This window comes from Poecilia reticulata, linkage group LG4 (genome assembly GCF_000633615.1).
Source record: "Poecilia reticulata strain Guanapo linkage group LG4, Guppy_female_1.0+MT, whole genome shotgun sequence".
Classification (NCBI taxonomy): domain Eukaryota; kingdom Metazoa; phylum Chordata; class Actinopteri; order Cyprinodontiformes; family Poeciliidae; genus Poecilia; species Poecilia reticulata.
Window position 1 is genome coordinate 25,635,475 of NC_024334.1, and position 18,947 is coordinate 25,654,421.

General features: G+C 39.7%; 1 protein-coding gene across 2 annotated transcripts in view; it reads left to right on the top strand.

The window, feature by feature from the left end:
• Positions 1–18,947, top strand: part of tle2a (TLE family member 2, transcriptional corepressor a) — a 48,156-nt gene that overhangs the window by 14,584 nt on the left and 14,625 nt on the right. For both annotated transcript variants that reach the window (XM_008406953.2, XM_008406955.2), the window contains exons 2-4: positions 2,950–3,113; positions 14,652–14,715; positions 17,946–17,990. In XM_008406953.2, the coding sequence (XP_008405175.1) occupies positions 2,950–3,113; positions 14,652–14,715; positions 17,946–17,990 (273 nt within the window). The remainder of the gene's footprint in view (positions 1–2,949; positions 3,114–14,651; positions 14,716–17,945; positions 17,991–18,947) is intronic.

Here is an 18,947-nt window from a genome sequence, read left to right on the forward strand (position 1 = left end):
TTTCCCACCTTAATGAATGACTTTGGGTTATTTCAGAACAAAAATATAGCTGGGATGACTAACACACTTGCAGCTTTTCAAAATTAAAGCATGCACTTCATGCACATGAATTTCTGCATTCTCTCATTCATTCAGTACACTACACTGCCTTCATTTTGGAATCCATCACATACCTTGGGACATGCTTACAGTTTGCACTTAGACATTTAAGATGTACATTTAGAACATCGTTTTTCAAAATTAAGATTTTTACAAACCTACCTATTCAGTAGAGACACTACACGCCTCTTAAAGTTCGTGTGGTGCACTGCGTAGTGAATGAGCAGATAATTCAAACACGTTTGAATTATTTTGCAATTTTGTTTTTGAAAAAACAAAGTTGCCTATTAGTCCTGTAGAAATGAGAAATGTTGATATGTGAACTCATTTCTGCTATTTTTATTTGAACATAAATGCGTGTTTATATTTCTAATAAGGTGAGTATTACACTTAATAAACTTTCAAAAAAATTTTTTGACTTTACAGAATGCAGCTCTATTATGAAGTTTCTCATGCATTGTGCTCTAATACAAGCATTAACTCTGTGTGTGGGGCTTTTCTTTTTCGAGTTGTAAAGCTGGGCAGTTTGTTTGGCTTTATAAAATTCACTTTGAATGTTGTTTACGTTTCATATCATTAAAACAAAAGCCTATTCCAAACTTTCCTTTTCTTGGTAAGAGCTTGAAGTCTTTTTAAACAGTGTGTTCTACTCATAAGACCAACTATGAGTGGTGATCTTCAGTACCTTCTACATTATTTTGTCTCTGCGCTGCAAGAACAAAATGACATCATCTTGTTCTTGACACTTATTATGTGCAGAACTTTTTTTTTTTTTTTCTTGCGCGGTTACCAATAAATACTGCATGACTGGTCGGAAATTTGAAGTGGTTGTGGTTACTAAACCGAAAAAATCCTACAGTGGGTGGGACCAATGAGGACTTCCCAAAAGCTCTGCACTTGTGAAATCTGAAATTGCCTGTCCAGAAAGAAATGATTTCTGGTTCATTTTCACTTTGAGCAAAGGAACCCATTTTTCTGTTCTTGTGTACAATATGCTTGGGCCCTTGGTTTTGAGACACCGCCACTTTCTGTGTTTTTTTGTGAATGGAAACTTTTTCAAACAGCTGAGGTTTTTTTTATTTATTTTTTGCAAATGCAAGGAAAAAAAACTATTGGCTTTCTTTCAGCCAGCTCTCTGACTGTGTCTGACTGTGTACTGCAATCAAGCTTGGATAGGATTACTTTGTGCTCAATGCAACTCCAGTCACTCAAGCTCTCCAAAGTGTATGACACCCTGAAAATCCAAGTAGTTTTGAAACTGCAACATGTCAAAACTCTGGTTTAACTTGATGCCTACATAGACTCAGTTTGTATGACCACTTTTAAATGGACATTTGCAAGCGCTTATCCACTTACTTGTAAGAAAAGAAACCCAAACATATTTAAAATGAAAGATGTACACTAAAGAGAAACACTTAAATGTGATTTTTTTTTTTTTTTTTTTTTTTGACAAATGTATAATTAAATTTCCCTACAAACAGGAATAAAATGCAGAGCATTTTCTGATTTCTTTTTGTTCCCTTTTGGGAAAGGATGATAATATTTGAATCAAATCCCCTGGCAGCCAGAAGAAGCAAGATGACTACTGGCTAGGAATATTTGTAGAAAAAAAACCCCCTGAGTTTCACTCTTTTAATACACGCTTAGGAGGAAGATGTTACAATAAGAAAACCTTGGTGTTTACGTGGCACCATGTGGAAAGTTCTATCCTCCTTCTGCCTGAACTCAAGAAATTAAGCTGCTGAGAAGTAGTGCAGTCTACTCCACATGCAGGCTGTATTTATGTGATCAAAAGCCTCACATCTGAAGAGAAATAGGCATCGTTAGTGTTGTTGGTCTTGTAAACCACCAGGGATTCGGCATTATACATCTGAGTTTAGTTTTTTTAATTAGGACGGAGCACAGTAATCAACACATCTGCAACACACCTCGGTATATAAGCCTGAAACTGGCACAATAGCTCATCTGTAATGATTGTAATTTTGTCTCTTATAAGCTGTGTAGGGTTGTGCAATTTTGGATGACTTGAAAATATCCCGCACTAAGCACATTTCTGGACTCTTTAGTATTGTTTTTAACATCAGATAAATCTGAATCGAATCCGTCGAGTAACTGAACATCACCATCTTGGTTACATGTCGTGAAGCTTATGAGCCAGCTGTCCCCAAAACTGTCTGCTTCTTCTCATTTTGACACAGAGTCAGACAGACAGACGGACGTACCCGACCACCCTCTTAGACCGTCTCTCAGCTCCCTTTTGTCTGCCTGTCTCGCAGCATTACCCCTACAGTTGTGTTCTCCTAATTGCTGTGCACCCTGCAGAGAAGAGAGACTATCTTCAGAGGCTGTGGGGGGCAGGGGCATTAGTAATGATGAGGTGTTTTTTTTTTTTTTCTCAACAAAAATGGTGCTCTACTTTAATAGTGAGATATGAACTGAGTCTTTTTATTTGACTGAGAAGTCCATATATACATCCGAGTACTGCTGGCCTATTCAGATTTGCCTCTGGGGGCAATGACAACATTTCTGGATTAGACTGTGCTCCTCCTGCTCATTGATCAACATCGACATCGTTAGCATTGATATTTTATGGCTTCCTGTGGATGTTTTGAACATTGTGTTGTAGATATTGGCTCTTATTGAAAGCTAAAATGTGCTTTTTTTTATTGCCACTTGTCATTTTCCACAGAAAATTCCTCAGCTGTTACCACAAAGTTGTTGACAGGATTTGGAGTTCTGATGCCAACAGTGACTCCCTTTTGGCAATTATCCTGCACTTATAAATGCACACGGTGTTCTCATTAGTGACTATAAATTGGATTTCTTTTTTTCTTACTTTCCCTCTCTCAGGCGCCTCTTCAGCCACCCCCGGGGTCTTCGGCCTCAGTGGTGGCGGCAGCAGCGGCGGCGGCAGCAGCAGCCTCAGGGACTCCCCAGTCACTGAAACTAACCTATCCAGAAACTCTGGACCGCATAAAGGAGGAGTTTCAGTTCCTGCAGACTCAGTACCACAGGTGGGTGTGTAGCAAGTTGAAGGCTTTTTTCACTGTACTGTTCTGCTACTTTGGCTTGGTGAAAGCAGAGTTTCCCCCTGAAAACTGGATATATCCGATGGTAGAGCAGCTAGGGCTGTCCACCAATGAGCTACCGTGTTTTTGTGTTTAGAAATGTTAAAAGTTGATAAGAAATGTGAAAATATGACTAGGTAATTGTAAATTATTAGGTCTTGAATCAAACTATTCAACACTGGCCACATTTAATATAGAATAAATTAAAATGAATATGATTTAAAAAGGACAATAATGAGTGTTTGTATGCTTGACTAAATATTGCCAGGGTACAAATTCTAGTATTTCATTAAGGTTTTGGTACTGATCAAACCATGTGAGATGTAAACACAAATGCCACACATTAGTCTTCGGTCTCAAAGACACGGGGAGACCGCACCACTGGTGCAAGCCGAGTTCAGTGTGTCAACTATAAACCTAGCTTAATCCGTCTGTGATATCACTAGTCTGAGCGACTTCGGAAAATACTCCAATTCTGATTTTCCAGTATTGTAATTACAATTTAATATGTGACTTGTACAATGTCTTATGCATTTGTCATTTTTTGTAAACACTTTTTGAACATTCTTAAACGAGCCTACCCAGCTGCACATTGCCTTATTTTACTTAGAGTACTGCAAAAACATGTATGTAAAAATTTTGCCTTTATTGTACAGTAAGATTTAAATCTTTGTCAATGTAACCCATCATTAGACTGTTATGACTCCTCTATAAGGCTTGATCAGAAATCAGTTTTTGCAAAAGAAAAAATCTGAGCATCACCAATAAATGGGCGTTGTCTTTCGCTATGAACTCCATTATTATCAGTTATTTTTACATGCCATTTCAAATCATGTTCATAAGGAGTAATATTTTCAAACTGTTCGGTCAGTGACCCATGTCGGCTTGTACTTTGCTTACTTAAAGTTGAAGCACTGGTTGCTAGCATTCTATCTATGCACATATCGTAAATGTCTTAGTGGTGTTGAATTGATAAAAGTTCGTAGTGTTACCTTGAGAGGTAGCAACATTGTGCAGCACATCTTTTTATAGCCAAATAATTCCACATAACAAGACATGTATCCTCACTTTGTGTCCACAAAAAGGGGATGCAGGAAATTGGGGGAAAAAAAAAACTTTCAGATATTGCCAATTTTTTTGTGATATTCTTGCAAATGCATTTAATCTTTCAACCCTAGCTATCACTGTTACAGGTTTGTAGAAAAAAATCTCTTTAAAATAAACACGCTTAGCCTGACGGTGGGGAAAATAAAGCCTGGTGACACATCAGGCTTGTATACACTGTGTAAGTGTCATTGTTGTGTGGGACAGTACAAAACCTGTTCATTGATGTGCTTTCCCATTGCATGACATCAGTATGTCATTCTAAATGTTGGTCCAAGTTAAACTTTCTGGTTTTGCAACATACTTTTCAGTTTTACACCCAACCTTTACCACAACTCCGAGTTGTTTTTTGCTGTGTACTGACTGTATGGTTAATGTGATGTGCAGGAATGTTCCCTGAAAGCTTTTGAATGTGAGGATTTGGGTTGCTTATGTAGCATCCCCCCCACCATGCTCTGTTTTTCTGGCACACCTTCACATGGTTCCCACCCCCTGACTTCTCTCCTCTCATCCTGCTTTGATTTTTGGTGACCAGAGTTTCTTTCTATCCCACTTCAAGCTTCTTTTGTACACACCCAGCATCCAAAAAAAAACAAAAAAAAAAACGTCTATACCCCATGGCTACTGTTGCCCTGTTCAAACAAATGTGTGTGTTCTTATTTCTCTCTCTTCTTTGCTCGCCACAAGTTGAAGCATAAACTCAACAAAACTGAGACTAGGGCCTAGTCTTTCCTCCAATAAAATATGTTGTGCCTGTTGGACCAGTTAAGCTTTTCCTGGCTAATACAATTTCCAGTTTTAATATCTAAGCTGCTTATTCCGATTTTGATAAATATTCTAAGAAAACTACTGAACAGGGTCAACAAAAGGGACTGGTGCAATTAGGATGTGGAAAAGATGCCACAGAATCTGCATCTTTTCCACCTTCAATTAATTCAGGATGTTTTTAGCTGCTTCACTTTTCAAGAAAATATAATTTGCAATGCCACGGGAATCTGTCAACAAATGGTTCATACACATTCTGGAATAGTATGGATTTTCATTTAAATATTTTCTAATTTTCTGCCTCTTGCCTATCTAAAACCTTTTTCCACATGTCCATCAATCTGTTTGTCCACTCATTTATCAGTCCAGCCGTTTGGCCCTTTACTCATGGCAGTTGTTTTCAAACAGGATTTTACTCTTAAAATTAACCAAAATGCTTTAACATTTTAAATGATCTGTAGCGTCTTTATACTTGGATGCTACAAGTATAAGAATTGTAATCCCTCAGTATCTTTGTGTGTTTTATAAAGCGTAGACCACTGCCTTAAGACTTGAGCTCAAACGATAAAACAGTGCAGCTTGCTGTAAAGCGTTCACTTTTTCACTAAGATGCTTTTCCTTTTGGGAAATCCGTGAATTGTCCTTTATGAGCGCAAGCTATCTCTTAAACTTTTAACTTTAAATACCAGTTTTTTATTAAATTGATACTAAAATGGTTCCATTCGACAGTGCTGGTCTTACTTTGCCTTTCAGTGTCAAGTTAAACATTTAGTTTCATTTCTGCCTATTGTGAAGTTATAACTGAGCTTATATTGTATCTTTCTGTCTTAACAGCCATTTTTGATCCTTAAGTGATTTTAAGCTTTACTCCCAATATCTGACTGTTCATTAATTACCAGTAAGAATCTGGTATAGTCATATTGCATCACTTAATCCAGACTGAGGGCTTTTTATGCTTGTTTGCACAATCACCAAGTAGCCCAGTCATGCATGTCAACATCTCAAGCCACATGCTGCTCAGAGGTCATAAAACATCCATTAAGTTGGAAAAGGAAAAGTCATCATTTCAACAAAACCCCTCGACTCTTCCCTTATCGCTGTAACTTGTTGGCTATATGTTATCCATGACTGGGTTCAGTTTGGCTCCAGTTTTAGAAAAGACCAGCAGCAGTTGGCAGGATTAGCAGTGGCCTTGAATAATCCAACAGGTTGTAGCACAGAGCTGCATCTCTGATTGCAGACTGCACCTTCATGTAATCAGACCAACATGGACACAATTCACCCTGGAGGCACAACATGACCCCAATGCCCACACAAATAGACGCACTGATCTATTCATGTACACTTCAGTCTAATGCATGTACTCAGACTCCAATTATCGTCACACAAATAGATGTCCTGAAACGGCAGAGCTCGGTTGTGTTGTTTTGCTTCAAGGAAGATGTTTATATTCTGATGTTGGATTAGACAGCAGAAGAGTCAGTGGAGGGATTAGGGTTGATGGATTGCAACTTGGTTTTATGTCTAGCTGGGTGTGTGGCAAGGGTCATGTCAGAGGGCAAATTTCTAAATTGATGTTTTGTTTCTCTGAGATGGGGAGAAAAATTACGAACTAGGCTAAAGACAGGGAAGAGTTAATTAATTAAAGGGTCATTGGTGGGCCAACTCCTCCTGTATGTGGGAGTGTGTGTGTGTGGTTGTGTTTCAACTATCCAAACAGGCTGTAATCAGCAAACTGAAGGGAAGCAGGAGGAGCTGCTGACAGAGCTCTCATTACTGTAATTTTCAGTCTCTGCAAACACACACAGGTTGTTCTTGGTGACTGCGAGCACTACGCTGTGTGTGTGCGCTCTGCGGAGTCAGATAGGCTCTCCACTTACCTCTAATATGCTGCCACTCATCCCTAAAGAGCTCCTCCACTCTTCTCTGCCCAAATACTACAAGGCCGGCAGTTGTAACCACCCATGGACTGACTGTGTGTCATTTTAAATTGTGTTGACCGATTAATCATTTATTCTTCATTAGTACAAATGATTAAAAATAGTCAAAAGTTGGTGAAATTGATGGGTATCGAGGCGTAAGCTATGTAATGCCTGCATCAAGGAGTTTTTTTTCATTTTTGTATACTGATTTTATATATATATATATATACTTTAATCTACTCATCCAAAAGATTAGTTCAAGTAAGCGTTCCTTATACACTCATACCTTTTTCAACATATAGCCACTTCATCTCTTACAGTTTGTTGAAATCTAAATTTTGGAGATGAGCTTCCTTAAAGTTTGAAGGCCTAACTTGGCTCGTTTGTCTTGCTTTACCCCTGAAAAACTGGTTCTATATTTAGTAGCAGTAATTCCTAAGGTGTGTTTTCTCTATGCTATTTCAACAGAACTTCATTATGACTGCTTATGGCAACTGGCAAAGTGGAAACATCTCAGAGGTTCTAGCCCATAGTTGTGCGGAAAGTGACTTGGGGTCTTTCTCCACAGTGGTTTTTTTCTTTTCCCCAGTCAGCATTGGCCAGGTTTGTCTCAATTTGCAGATCCTGCTCAGTTCCTCCAGTCTTTTTAAACCTCAGAGGTGGCTTAAGCCAGGCCAACTCGGGTATTACGGGCAAGCGATTGCATTCATTAATTGGGCCATGCATTTACGTTCCTTTACAAGCGAAGTACTTGGTAGTACTTGCAGAAAAGTGCATTCAGTGTCAACTGGACGGGACAACCTGCCACAGACGCACATACCGAAATTTTTTTGGAGAAGCTAGCCAACGAGGGTAAATATGAAAATGACCTCCACAGCTCTTGTAGCATCATGTTCCCACATTCTTGCCCACGTTCTTGCCAGTATTCACGCCCACATAATGAGGAACGCGGTGCCGATGGAGACGCACCCAACTTGGCTAGAACCAAACTAGACATTAACCGGCTAGCGTCTCGGTGGAGAAACGGCTTGGTAAAACGGCTCTTGAAGAATATTTTGTTTGGCACTGAAAATTGTGGCTTTAGGTCAACAAAACATTCCTCCTATGGTATTAAAGCAGCTGTGATCTAAAACCTTAGTAAAGTCGTCGCTCATATTTGTTAATCTGTCACTGCAGAAGCATTCTGATCCTGATGTTCTGTTTACCTTCCTTAGTGGAAAAGAAGCTTAAATACATCCTACGCCAAGAGGAAAAGAAGTAAATTTCCACCAACCAATCAATAACCAATACTTCATTAACACATTGGATTAAGATCAGTCAATTTATGGTCTTTACTTCTGATACTTTTCCAGTGATTACTCTTGCAAACAGAATTAAAGACCTCTAAACTCAATGATCCATATTTCTATTGAGTTGCAGTTTTTATTTGCACCTTAGAATCTAAAGGCTGTAAAACATGTCAACACACTATTAAAAAAAAAAAAACCTTTTAAATTAATTGACTGGAGGATTTGCTCACTGTACCACAGATGACCAAAAGCTGAGATCTGTAATTTAAAGTCTATTGCAGTTAAAGTTGACAGAAAAGCTGAATTGTGAAGCTATTTTCTCTTGCAAAATATAGAAATTATTAGACATTGGCATCAGCACTAAAAGTAAAATCTGTCTGAACTCTCTCCCATGTCCTTTTTAAAATGGCGATGGATGAACTCGGTGTTGCAGTTGTGTTAGAAGATGAGCAAAGGCTTTAAATTTGTTGTATATCTCACCTTCTTACTCTTCTCTGTGATTTTAGAGTCTTGTTTACGCTTTAAATCCAACAACAGTCTGCTCGTCCAAACTATACTTTGACTTAATTACTCCATTGACCCTCAAAGTTGGCTTGCCCATGTACAAGTAAACTTATTCACCAAAAAGGAGCCAGATTTCTGCCTTAGTATTTTGTGAAAGGAGTCTTCTGTTTGTTTTAAAACTACAGTTGACATGCTGCATGCTAGTTTGCAAGTGGCTTTTAATAAATCTATTTGATCATATTATGTAATTTAATTTTAGAAGCCATGATATTTTTACTCACAGTTAACATATTGTTTCTTACTGATCCATGCCTAGCCCTAAATCAACATGTTTTATTTATTTTTATTGCTCCAGACCTGATATAATGCCATTTTATTCTTGACACCAACTGGTTCTTGTATCTTTTACTCCTTCAAAAAAAAGATAAAGCATTTTTTATTTGTTTAATCATCTAACCCTACATTTGTTGCCAGTTTTTAATACTTGACATCTGGGGATTGTTGTTCAGCACTGGAGCTTCAGCCCGGTATGTACACACAAAGCACTGATTGAACAGGCACCGCAGAATTGTGCATGAGTTTTTAAGCATTTGATGGAACAAATTCTTCAAAATGCTTATGTTGGGCCAAGTTTTAAGCTGAAAATCTGTCTGATTGTAGAGCTGACACTAAGCACCTTATCCATCTATTTTCTTTGCCATCTGCTTTGTCCTGTTCAGGGAGACGGGCAGGGCTGGAAGTTGTCCCAGCAAACGGCTCACAGGAGGCCATTGCAGCCAAGTGGACATGACTTGTTGATCAATGTCAGCTTAGACTGCCAGTTTCCCCAGCATGTATGTTTTTGACTGGGGAATCCCAAGGGTACTCAAAGAAAACCTGCACATATCTTGAGAGAATTAAAGACCTCCAGCATGGATCTCATGAGAGAAACTGGTGAAAGTTCTGGTACCTTTTGGACGAGACTTCAAGTTGGTATTGAGGATTGTTGCGGGTTTTAAAAAACAGTTTCATACCAGCTTATTGCTTATTGTACCATTTAGAGGGTTTAAAGTTCTTTTGATAAGATACTGGAGTGACTGGATGGTACTATAGAGTACCACAGTGTTACCATTGCCTTCCTTGTTTCTGAGCATTGCTGGTGAGAGAGATGTAAGACGGCTACAACAGTTTTTATCTCATTTTGTGACAAATTTGGTTGTTGAAAAACTCTTCTGGTTCGAGCGTGGAAACCAGAGACCAGCAAATCTCAGCTTGTTTTTCAACCCAATGTTTCTCTTTAAAGAGCAGAACTGCAGAAGAGACATTATTTTGTCACTCCTATTGAATTTATAAGTTAATTCTATATTCTTTTTTAACCAAAATTATCAAAAATAAGAACTGTTAAGGATAAAAGAATTGCAAGCTGTATTTTAATGGCAGTATGAATAATTGCTGCTCTCTTGCTTTTCAAACAAAACAAATGAGATTTGTTTTTGATACTTTGTTATACCATGAAAACTTGGCATTTTTACTCGAGGTTAAACTGTGGGAAACTCAAATCAGCTCATTCCTACCCTGGACAGGCAGCCAGTCCATCACAGGACAAATGACAAATGAGGCAAACGACTATTCATACCAACATGTGTTGGACAATATTGAATAAAATGTGACCATTATTTTTTCTATTTAATTACTTGGTTTTCAACATTGACACTTAAATGCTTATGATGGGAGGATGAAAGAACATGGAGGAGAAAAATTTTTCAGGACAAAGATTTTTTTTTTTCATCTGTGCTATATTTAGGAGAGGACGGTGTTGAATCCTACATTTTCACTTATCTCCTCGGTTCTCTGCCTTTTAGTTAATATTTAATTAGATGTGTTTAGTTGTCAGAGTTGTTTAGTCTGTCTGTTTTTGACTTGTAGCATTTAGTTGAGATCTGCTTACATACAAGTTCAGTTTCACCTAAACGTCGTCACAGTGCACCTAAGTGAAAAGTTAGGTGAAAAATTAGTCTGGACCCCGGCTTACTAATGAGTTGGAACACGCAGATTTTCTTTGAAAACAAAAATCTGTGATTTACAGACATGTCTTGAAAATAATCTTATTGGTTTGGTCAGCCACATTAAAGTCTTGGACTTATCTGTGTGTGTTCTTGACTTGATCTTGGCTGAGGTGGTTTTGACTGCAACACCACTTGCAGGCTCCTGTTTTCCTTTATACTGTCCAATTATTTATGCCAGACAAACATGTTCGTATAGAAAATTCCCTTTTGGAAAATAAAATCAATAATTTTTTCAGATTAACACAGGATCTCTTTCCAATAGCGAATGCACCACTTCAAATGTTTACTACATTTTTCTCAAGGAATAGAATTAGCTGCTTCTGTCTGCAGGCTTTCATTAATGCGTGTGGGTGTTCTCTGCTATTTATTTATCAGCTCTCTCTGTCTTTTTGGTTCTATATATACTTGATATATTCTAGTTTTTGCACAGTTTCTATGTGCTTGTGTTTATATTCTGCATGATGATATTGTGTGACTAACCGTGTGCATTTGTAGATGCTGCGTGTGTGTGTGTGTGTGTGTGTGTGTGTGTGTGTGTGTGTGTGTGTGTGTGTGTGTGTGTGTGTGTGTGTGTGTGTGTAGTTGCTGTGCGGTACTGACAGAGCTGTCTGGCTGCCTGCAGATTTGTAGCACATTCAGCTGATCATCTTATCTCCTGTCACCGCCAGTGAAAGATTGGAGCGTCCAAGCCCACCACAGACACACACACACACTCGTGTCATATCTGCTCTCGTGTCTTTCTCCTGCTCGCTCATTCAGTCTAGTTTCATCCCCTATTTGCCGTCTTTCTCTTCGTCCTCTGGAACTTCTCTCCCTCCTCTCAGTAAACGGTGCTCTGCCAAACACTAATTATTACAGGCAATCACTCCAACAAGAAATGCCTACTTCCTACTTGCTTCTCTCCTCCTCTCTCTCTCCCTCATTTACTCCCTCCATCCAACTCTTTTGTGCTCCCACAGTCACATAATGGTTACACACTCGCACTGTAATTTCATTCCTTGAAGTCCATTTTGTGAGGAAAGGTTATTGCTTTCTTGGTGCAACCTGCAGGTCTTTTCCTAAGCAGAAGAGCTGTCAGTATGTGGGTGGATGTCTATACATTAGCAGTGCAGCTTTTTAAAGCTGTTGTCCAGTGCCAAACACAAATTTTTCAAGTGTAAAGAGAGGTTTTCTGTCTATGACTCGTGTTGAGATTTATTAGCCAGAAACTAAATGTGCTGAATCAAGTGGGTTTTGACATTGGACATTTTAAACATGCATGTGAGTGTGTGTGTGCGCATGTTCTTGAGGATGCAGATACTTTCTGTATCAGAGATTTCCAAAAACATCCTGTCAGCATTTCCAAATCCAGCTTCCGCCATGCCAGACAAAACGATAAAACGGATCAACTTTATTTTATGGTTTGCCTACGATTAATACGAAGTGTTGACAATCTGCCAAAACATAGAGATCAGGGAACATTTATAAAACACGTTCTATGCATTTTAATACATAGAATGTGTTGCTGCTCAGACACTTTAGTTTTTCTTCTCCTTTTCATTCTGCTTCATAAACTAGTTAAAATGAGTTAAAATAATCATGTTAATAATAATGGTAGTGAGAGAAACTAAAAAGTGGTCCTCTCCTCTGGCAGCTAGCTATCTGGTGACTAAGTTATCATTTAGTTGGATGTTTGCGCTGTGTTTGTATGACGTTAAATGTCATGTTTTAAGGATGGTTAAAACAAGCTACAGTATCATCTCTACTAGAGCTCAGCAATAAATCATATATCGTGATAGATACAGGATCAATATCAATAGAAAACATGATGCAAAGTTCAACTGTGGTTCAGAACCCCACAGCACTCTGTGGGATGTAGATGGAGGAAAATCTCACCTTCTCATGGCCAGCTAAGCTAGGTCAGTGGCATAAACTAGCTCACCTCCTCTTTGGCTGCCTAGCAACAACCTGTTGAGTAACTTGTGCAGCAGCAGTTTCAGGTATTACCTCTGTGTCTCATAACTGCTTATAAATCAAATAACGGTGCTGAGTGAATGAGTATATCAACTCAACAGGGAACTATACAAAAAAAGGTGACCAACGCTTGCGTCTAATCAATAATTATCTGTCTTGAAACCCACTGATTGACCTACAATCAGTGGGTGGTTTCCGGGTCGATTCCCTGTGTCCTTTTGTCTCTATAGGTAAGACACTTTATCCCCCTTGCCTGCTGGTGGTGGTCAGAGGATCTGGTGGTGCTGCTGCTGCATAGCAGCTCCGCCTCTGTCAGACTGCCTCTGCTGTGGCTACTATTCAGTAGTTTGCCACCATCAGTGTGTGAATGAAGTGTGACGTGAATGTAGTGTAAAGCAAAGAAACTGATTAGAAGCACAAGCCATTTATCATTTACGTTTCTCGGTCATATCGTCCAGCCCTAATCTCAGTTTGTAAAAACACCTGGTTTGTCTGTGCGTTTCTAAATAGATATATTTTTTTTCCTTTTAAAAAATTAAGATTTTCATGTTGGATCTAATTTGTGGGAAAATTAAGTGCACTAAAATATTAAGTAAGATCAGTAAGTTGTCGTCTTAAATATTTTGTGTATATATATATATATTGAACTCCTGCATTATTTAGATGGAGAGCAGTGTACGCTCAATATGTGAAATTGGGGGAGTAGTCGAAGCGTTTCAAGTTTTTTTTGTTTTATTTTTTTTATGTTATAAATTGAAGAAAAAAAAAAAAAAACTGGTAGCTCCATACAAACAGTTTCACCAGTTCTCAGCCCAGCTGTGAGCGAATCCTGCCGAGAGCCAATTCCACTGTAATAAAATCTGGAGAGCGGGTGTGAGGTTTAATCCTCGCAATACTTCTTCCACCACCACCTCCTCCTTACTTGTCGTCCTGCTTCTCTCCCTCACCTCCCTTGTCTGCTCAACTGGCTGGCAATGATAAATGAGTCAATTATGAGCGTGTGCACACGCGGCACTAGAGGAAGGGAGCGGACGGGGACGTTATTACCTGTTGCGGCTGGGGGTAATGTTGCGGTATTAATCATATTCTAATTTTCTCCCACCAAACGACCCTCTTTCCACCCACCTCCAGTGTCCCACCTCTTCGCAACAACAACCAACCCCCCCACCCTCCTGTTACTCGCCCCCACATAATCAATCAATCTGCTACCTGCAAACAAGTTGGTGTAAACTGCCAAAGGCCCAAATGTACTGGCTTGCTTGGGAGGGAGCTTAGAGGTGGGGTGCAGCAGCAGAGAATTATTTTTGAGGCAGAATGAGCAGGAAACGTAAAAGGGACAAATTTATGGGTTTGGACCTGGAAACGCCTAAATATGGGTCCAGTGTTTGCAGGACAGCAGCTTTTGATGCAAGAAGAAAAAATATTTCCTTCTCTAATTTTCTTATTTGCTCCACTTAAAGCTGGAGCTACAACTTGAATTAAAAATTCAATGTGAATGAGGAGCAAATTGACACTTAAGACAGAAGGGTTTGCAGATAATTAGGAAAGCAGTCAAATGGGAAAGAAGGTCCATGGATGTACTGAAAGTTGTCCAGAGAGAGGGAGGAAGTGCAAGGAGCAAAGAGACACCTTGGATGTGCCTCCCTGCAGTCTTGGCTGGGTTTCAGGCTCCAAGCGTGACTTTGTCTATTTCTGCTCTGCTCTGAGGTGATAATGGGCTGTCAGCACTCCAGTCACCCTGCTCCCTCCTCCCCAGTGAGCGATGAAGGGACAGAAGTGGAAAGGGGAGGGGGATGAGAACAGGGCTGGAGGAGTAATTTGTTATGTCGCTAATTGCATTGTGTATTTTTATTCGGAGGATGATACACCAAACAGTTTGTTTTCTGCTCTCCTCTGTTGCAGTTTGAAACTGGAGTGTGAGAAACTGGCCACGGAGAAGACCGAGATCCAAAGACACTACGTTATGGTGAGACGCCTCTTCCAAAAACAAACGCAGCGCCAAGTCACAGAAATTGCTTTCAACTGTTTGTAGCTGCCACATAGCCAAAGAAGGAAAAAAAAAAAAAAAAAGATTGAAATTTCAAAACTGGAAAATGCATGCACATGAAATTATTTTGTCTGCTTATCAGACAAACTGAAAGTTATGATCCCACATTTTGAGCAGTTTTACTTTGTTCCAAGAGATTTTTCCAAATACCACCAGAGCAGTAGTAGTTTTAATCATTTTTTAAGAAATGTAATCATAATCCACAATGTTACTATATGGCAAAGACGATGTGAATCTTTTTTAATGCATGTATGCAGGTTTATTTTCCAGAATAAATTTTTTATAGATTAATTTTTTTGTCGTTTTTTTTATAGAACTAATGAATGATGTAGCAATAGGTTTTTAACATTAGATTAGTAATTTGTTGAACAAAGAAAAGCTGTCACTTAAAGGTTTTTGTGTGTGTGTAGGTGTGTGTGTGTTACAATAATCCCATCTAGAGCTGCGTTAAATTGCAGTCATCTTTACAATGGTGTCTGAAAAACTGCAACATTAACTGTACGTGTGCAGTACAAAAAGTGTACTTTTTGGCTTCCAGTCACCTAAATAAGAGTTGAAGAAAACAGAGGCACCAGCTCTGACATACCAGTTTAAATTCTGACACCTTGTTTTTCCTGGAAGGTCTAAAACACTGATGAGAGAAGTACAGATTGATATTAAATATTATTCCTGCCTTTGGTTTTTAGTACTGTAAAAAGTGTGTTAAAGTACGTTATATGTTGCTTATACTAAAATGAGTTGCCGTTCTTAGTATTGCATGGATTGGTTCCTCGAAGTTTGTTGCCTTTGCTGCTGTCAGATAAAGAGGTTGAGACCCACAGCACTGGAACGAGAGCCATACTAAGTTCAAACAAGCCAGTTTCAATGTGTTCATGCATGGTTCACATGAAGTTTGCAGTCCATGATTTTAAAAGTGATAAAGCAACAAGTTTTCATAAAATGAGGAGAAAAAAAACAATTTATTTAAGTCCAATAACACAAGGAATCGGCAGCTCCTCTATATTTTCATTTATGTTGTACTTTATTATTGATATCTAATTATTTTCCATGTATTACATTTTATAGATGAAAAGTTTTCACTTGGGTTGATTTGCATTGTTGCCACAATTATGGAGCTGAAATTTTCCAGGACAATATCATGAAATCATCATAGGGGGAAAAAAAATACTCAAAAGAATAAATATTCTGACATGTACTCAAACAGCAGATTTTTTTTTCCTGTATGAATAAGGGGCCAAAACCCTTGGTCCATCTTTGATTTTTAAGTCTGCCATCCCCCCATGCCCTCTCCATGCCAAGTCTTGATTTACTTGTGATCAAAGCCAAGAAGCAGCACAGCTGACGGAGTGTGAGCTGCCCAGAACCTGCTGTTCCAAAAAAACAGCTATGTGGCAATCCTGGCACAGAGTCTAAGCTTGTGAGGGGGAGGAGATGGTAGCTGGCATCGGCTCTTCTTTGCCGGCTGATGATTTGGGGTAGTTTGGATGTTGCTAAGCAACAGGCAAAACTTGGCAAAGAGCTGCTAGGCGGAGCTGCCAGGGAAGGCATCTTTTATGGAGGCTTAGAGGCAACACACACACACACACAGAGACAGAGGAGTGTGTGCTCACTCGCATGGCTCGATTTAAAACATACTCGCACCAAAGCATGCAAAGCACATAGGTGAACACGCCCACACAGTTGTAGACTTGTGCTTGAAACACAAATACGTACACACAAACACACACACACACACTCACTCATATGGATGCTGACTGCCAGGAGAAATATCTGGAGACAGGGGACCCCTGCCATCTCCTCTTCCAGCCTGCCAGCCTGTTTTGGCTGCTTCACTGCCAATCTCCTCTCCCCACTACCAGCCGCACTGAAAAGCAAATGTCAGCCTGTCACTTTTCAAAGCATCTGACTTTAAAATGCTCTCCTTTTTGTCCATCTCTGAGGGAAGAGAGGCATCCTCAGCCATCTCCTCCATCTCCTCCAGCGTGTCTCGCAGCTCCTCGCGCTTTAAGATAAAAGCAGCGGTCCAGCGGCTCACATTAGACCTGATTATCGCTGTAGTTCGTCCAACCACAATTTCAGTGCATCATTTTGTATTTCTGGCTTGGGTTGAAGTGACACTAGAGCTGCTTCAGTGCCTCTGACTTCAGCAGTCGAGGTTAAATTAGTGGCGATGTGCTTTTAGGGACATACTGCACCTCGGCGTGCACATGGTTGCACGCCGAGTCTGGCAGCAAAAAGTTTCCACTTTCCACTGGCTTGAATTTTTTTTCTCTAGTTTTATTTGGAGCATTTTTGGATTTGGTCATTATAGACAGGCTTATGCAAAGCACAAAACCTCTCTTTTCTAATATCCTGTTGTTTTATGGGTAAGCCCAACAAAGGTGTGTAGAAAGGAGCACTCACCTGTTTTACTACATAGTGATTATTTTGTTGTTGTTTTTGGGATCGGAGGCTCAACATGTTCTGTGACGGTGCTGACAGTGAGGTTGTTAAAGTCTAATTTGTTTTCCTTTGTGTCTGTCCTATTCCTGTCTGCTGCACAGTTATGCTCATGAAGTGTTTGTATCTAATACAACATCACAGATATGCAGCTTGGATGAAGTAGCTTGGTTATCATAGCAGAAACATCAGCAGACCGCTTGCTCTTCAGCTGACTCCCGTCTGACTTACATAATTTATATTGTACGTAGACCCTACTAGATGTGCTGTGATACTGCATCACAGCAGTCCTTTGTGATGCATATTGAAATTTCAGCGATGCTTGCAAATCAAGATATTGTGCAGCTATAACTAATGCACAAATTAACTATCATATTGGTTAAGATTAAATGGTATTTGAGCAGATCTTTGGAGTAAAGCTCTGATGGGAATGTGTTTCACTCTTGACAGTTTACAAATATGTTGAGGATTCATTGTTCACTTTGGGTTTTTCATCTAAGCTCTTGGCAATAAAAGAATATCTCTGTTAACTCTGTTTTATGGCCATTTTAAACCAGAAGGATGAAACTGTAGGCATCTTTGTTTCGGCAGTAAATGAATAATCACCACTTCATATCTAAAAACGATTCAAGCACAAAAAAATAATTTTAGCCCTATTCTTTATTTTGTATAACTACGATCTTCTCCTAATCTTCTCCTTTTTGTTTCAGTATTATGAAATGTCCTACGGCCTTAACATCGAAATGCACAAACAGGTGAGTCATCTCCTGGTCTGCTGCTTTGCTCCGTTTCTCCTAAAACTTGGTGTGTGTGTTTTTTTTCCTGATTTCTTTCATCCTTTCACCAACATCCTTCTCAGCTCTGAGTAACTCTTGTTTCCAAAAAAGTGTGTTTTTCTTTCTCCGCTGCTAATCTCAGTTTTCTGATGGACTTCTAGAGCATGTTTGCGCTGTGGAGGCGTTAATAAGATCCACAAACAGAATTCATTTCTCCACCAGAGCTAGAGGAGAGCTCTGCCCTTCCCTCTTGCCCAACATTAATCCCTGTTTGTTTCTCCCGTCATTCCTGCACTGCTCGTTCTCCCCCCAAACCCCCATCTTTCTGCCCGTTTTCTTAATGCTGTTATTTCTTAATCTCTCCTTTTTATTATTATTATTTACACTATCCATGTCTCTTCTCCTCTCCATTGCTTCATTGATTTCTCCGTCTCCTGTTTGTCTGCATCCCCTCCTCCACCTCGGCCTCCTTCGCAGACATTCAGTCCATGCTGAATTTCGCTTTAAATCAGGTCACTGCCTTCCTGCTGTCTACTCTCTATCTTTCTCCGCTCCCTTTCTTCATTTCGCCATCTCAATCGCTCCGCTTTTGACGCGCCGCCACTGCTGCCTTTCCCCTCCTCCCGCCTCCACCCAGTCTGAATTCTGCCCCCCCTCCCCTCCTCCGCCTTTCTTCTGTTTCTCTTTTAACCATTTTTCCCCTCCATCCCACATCCATCCTTCGACAGTCATTTCCTCAACCCACTGTGCCCCCATTCCTCCTCTTTTCTCTCCTCCGCCCCCTCTTTTCATTTCCCCTCTCCCATTTCATCCTACCCTTCTATTCTCCTCCTGTAGATTGCTCATGTTCTCTCCGTTTTCTCCCCCTCTCCTGAAGATGTCATTTAGTAGCTGAAGTTCTCTAACAAGAAATCATTGTGTCTCCCTGGGGGTGGG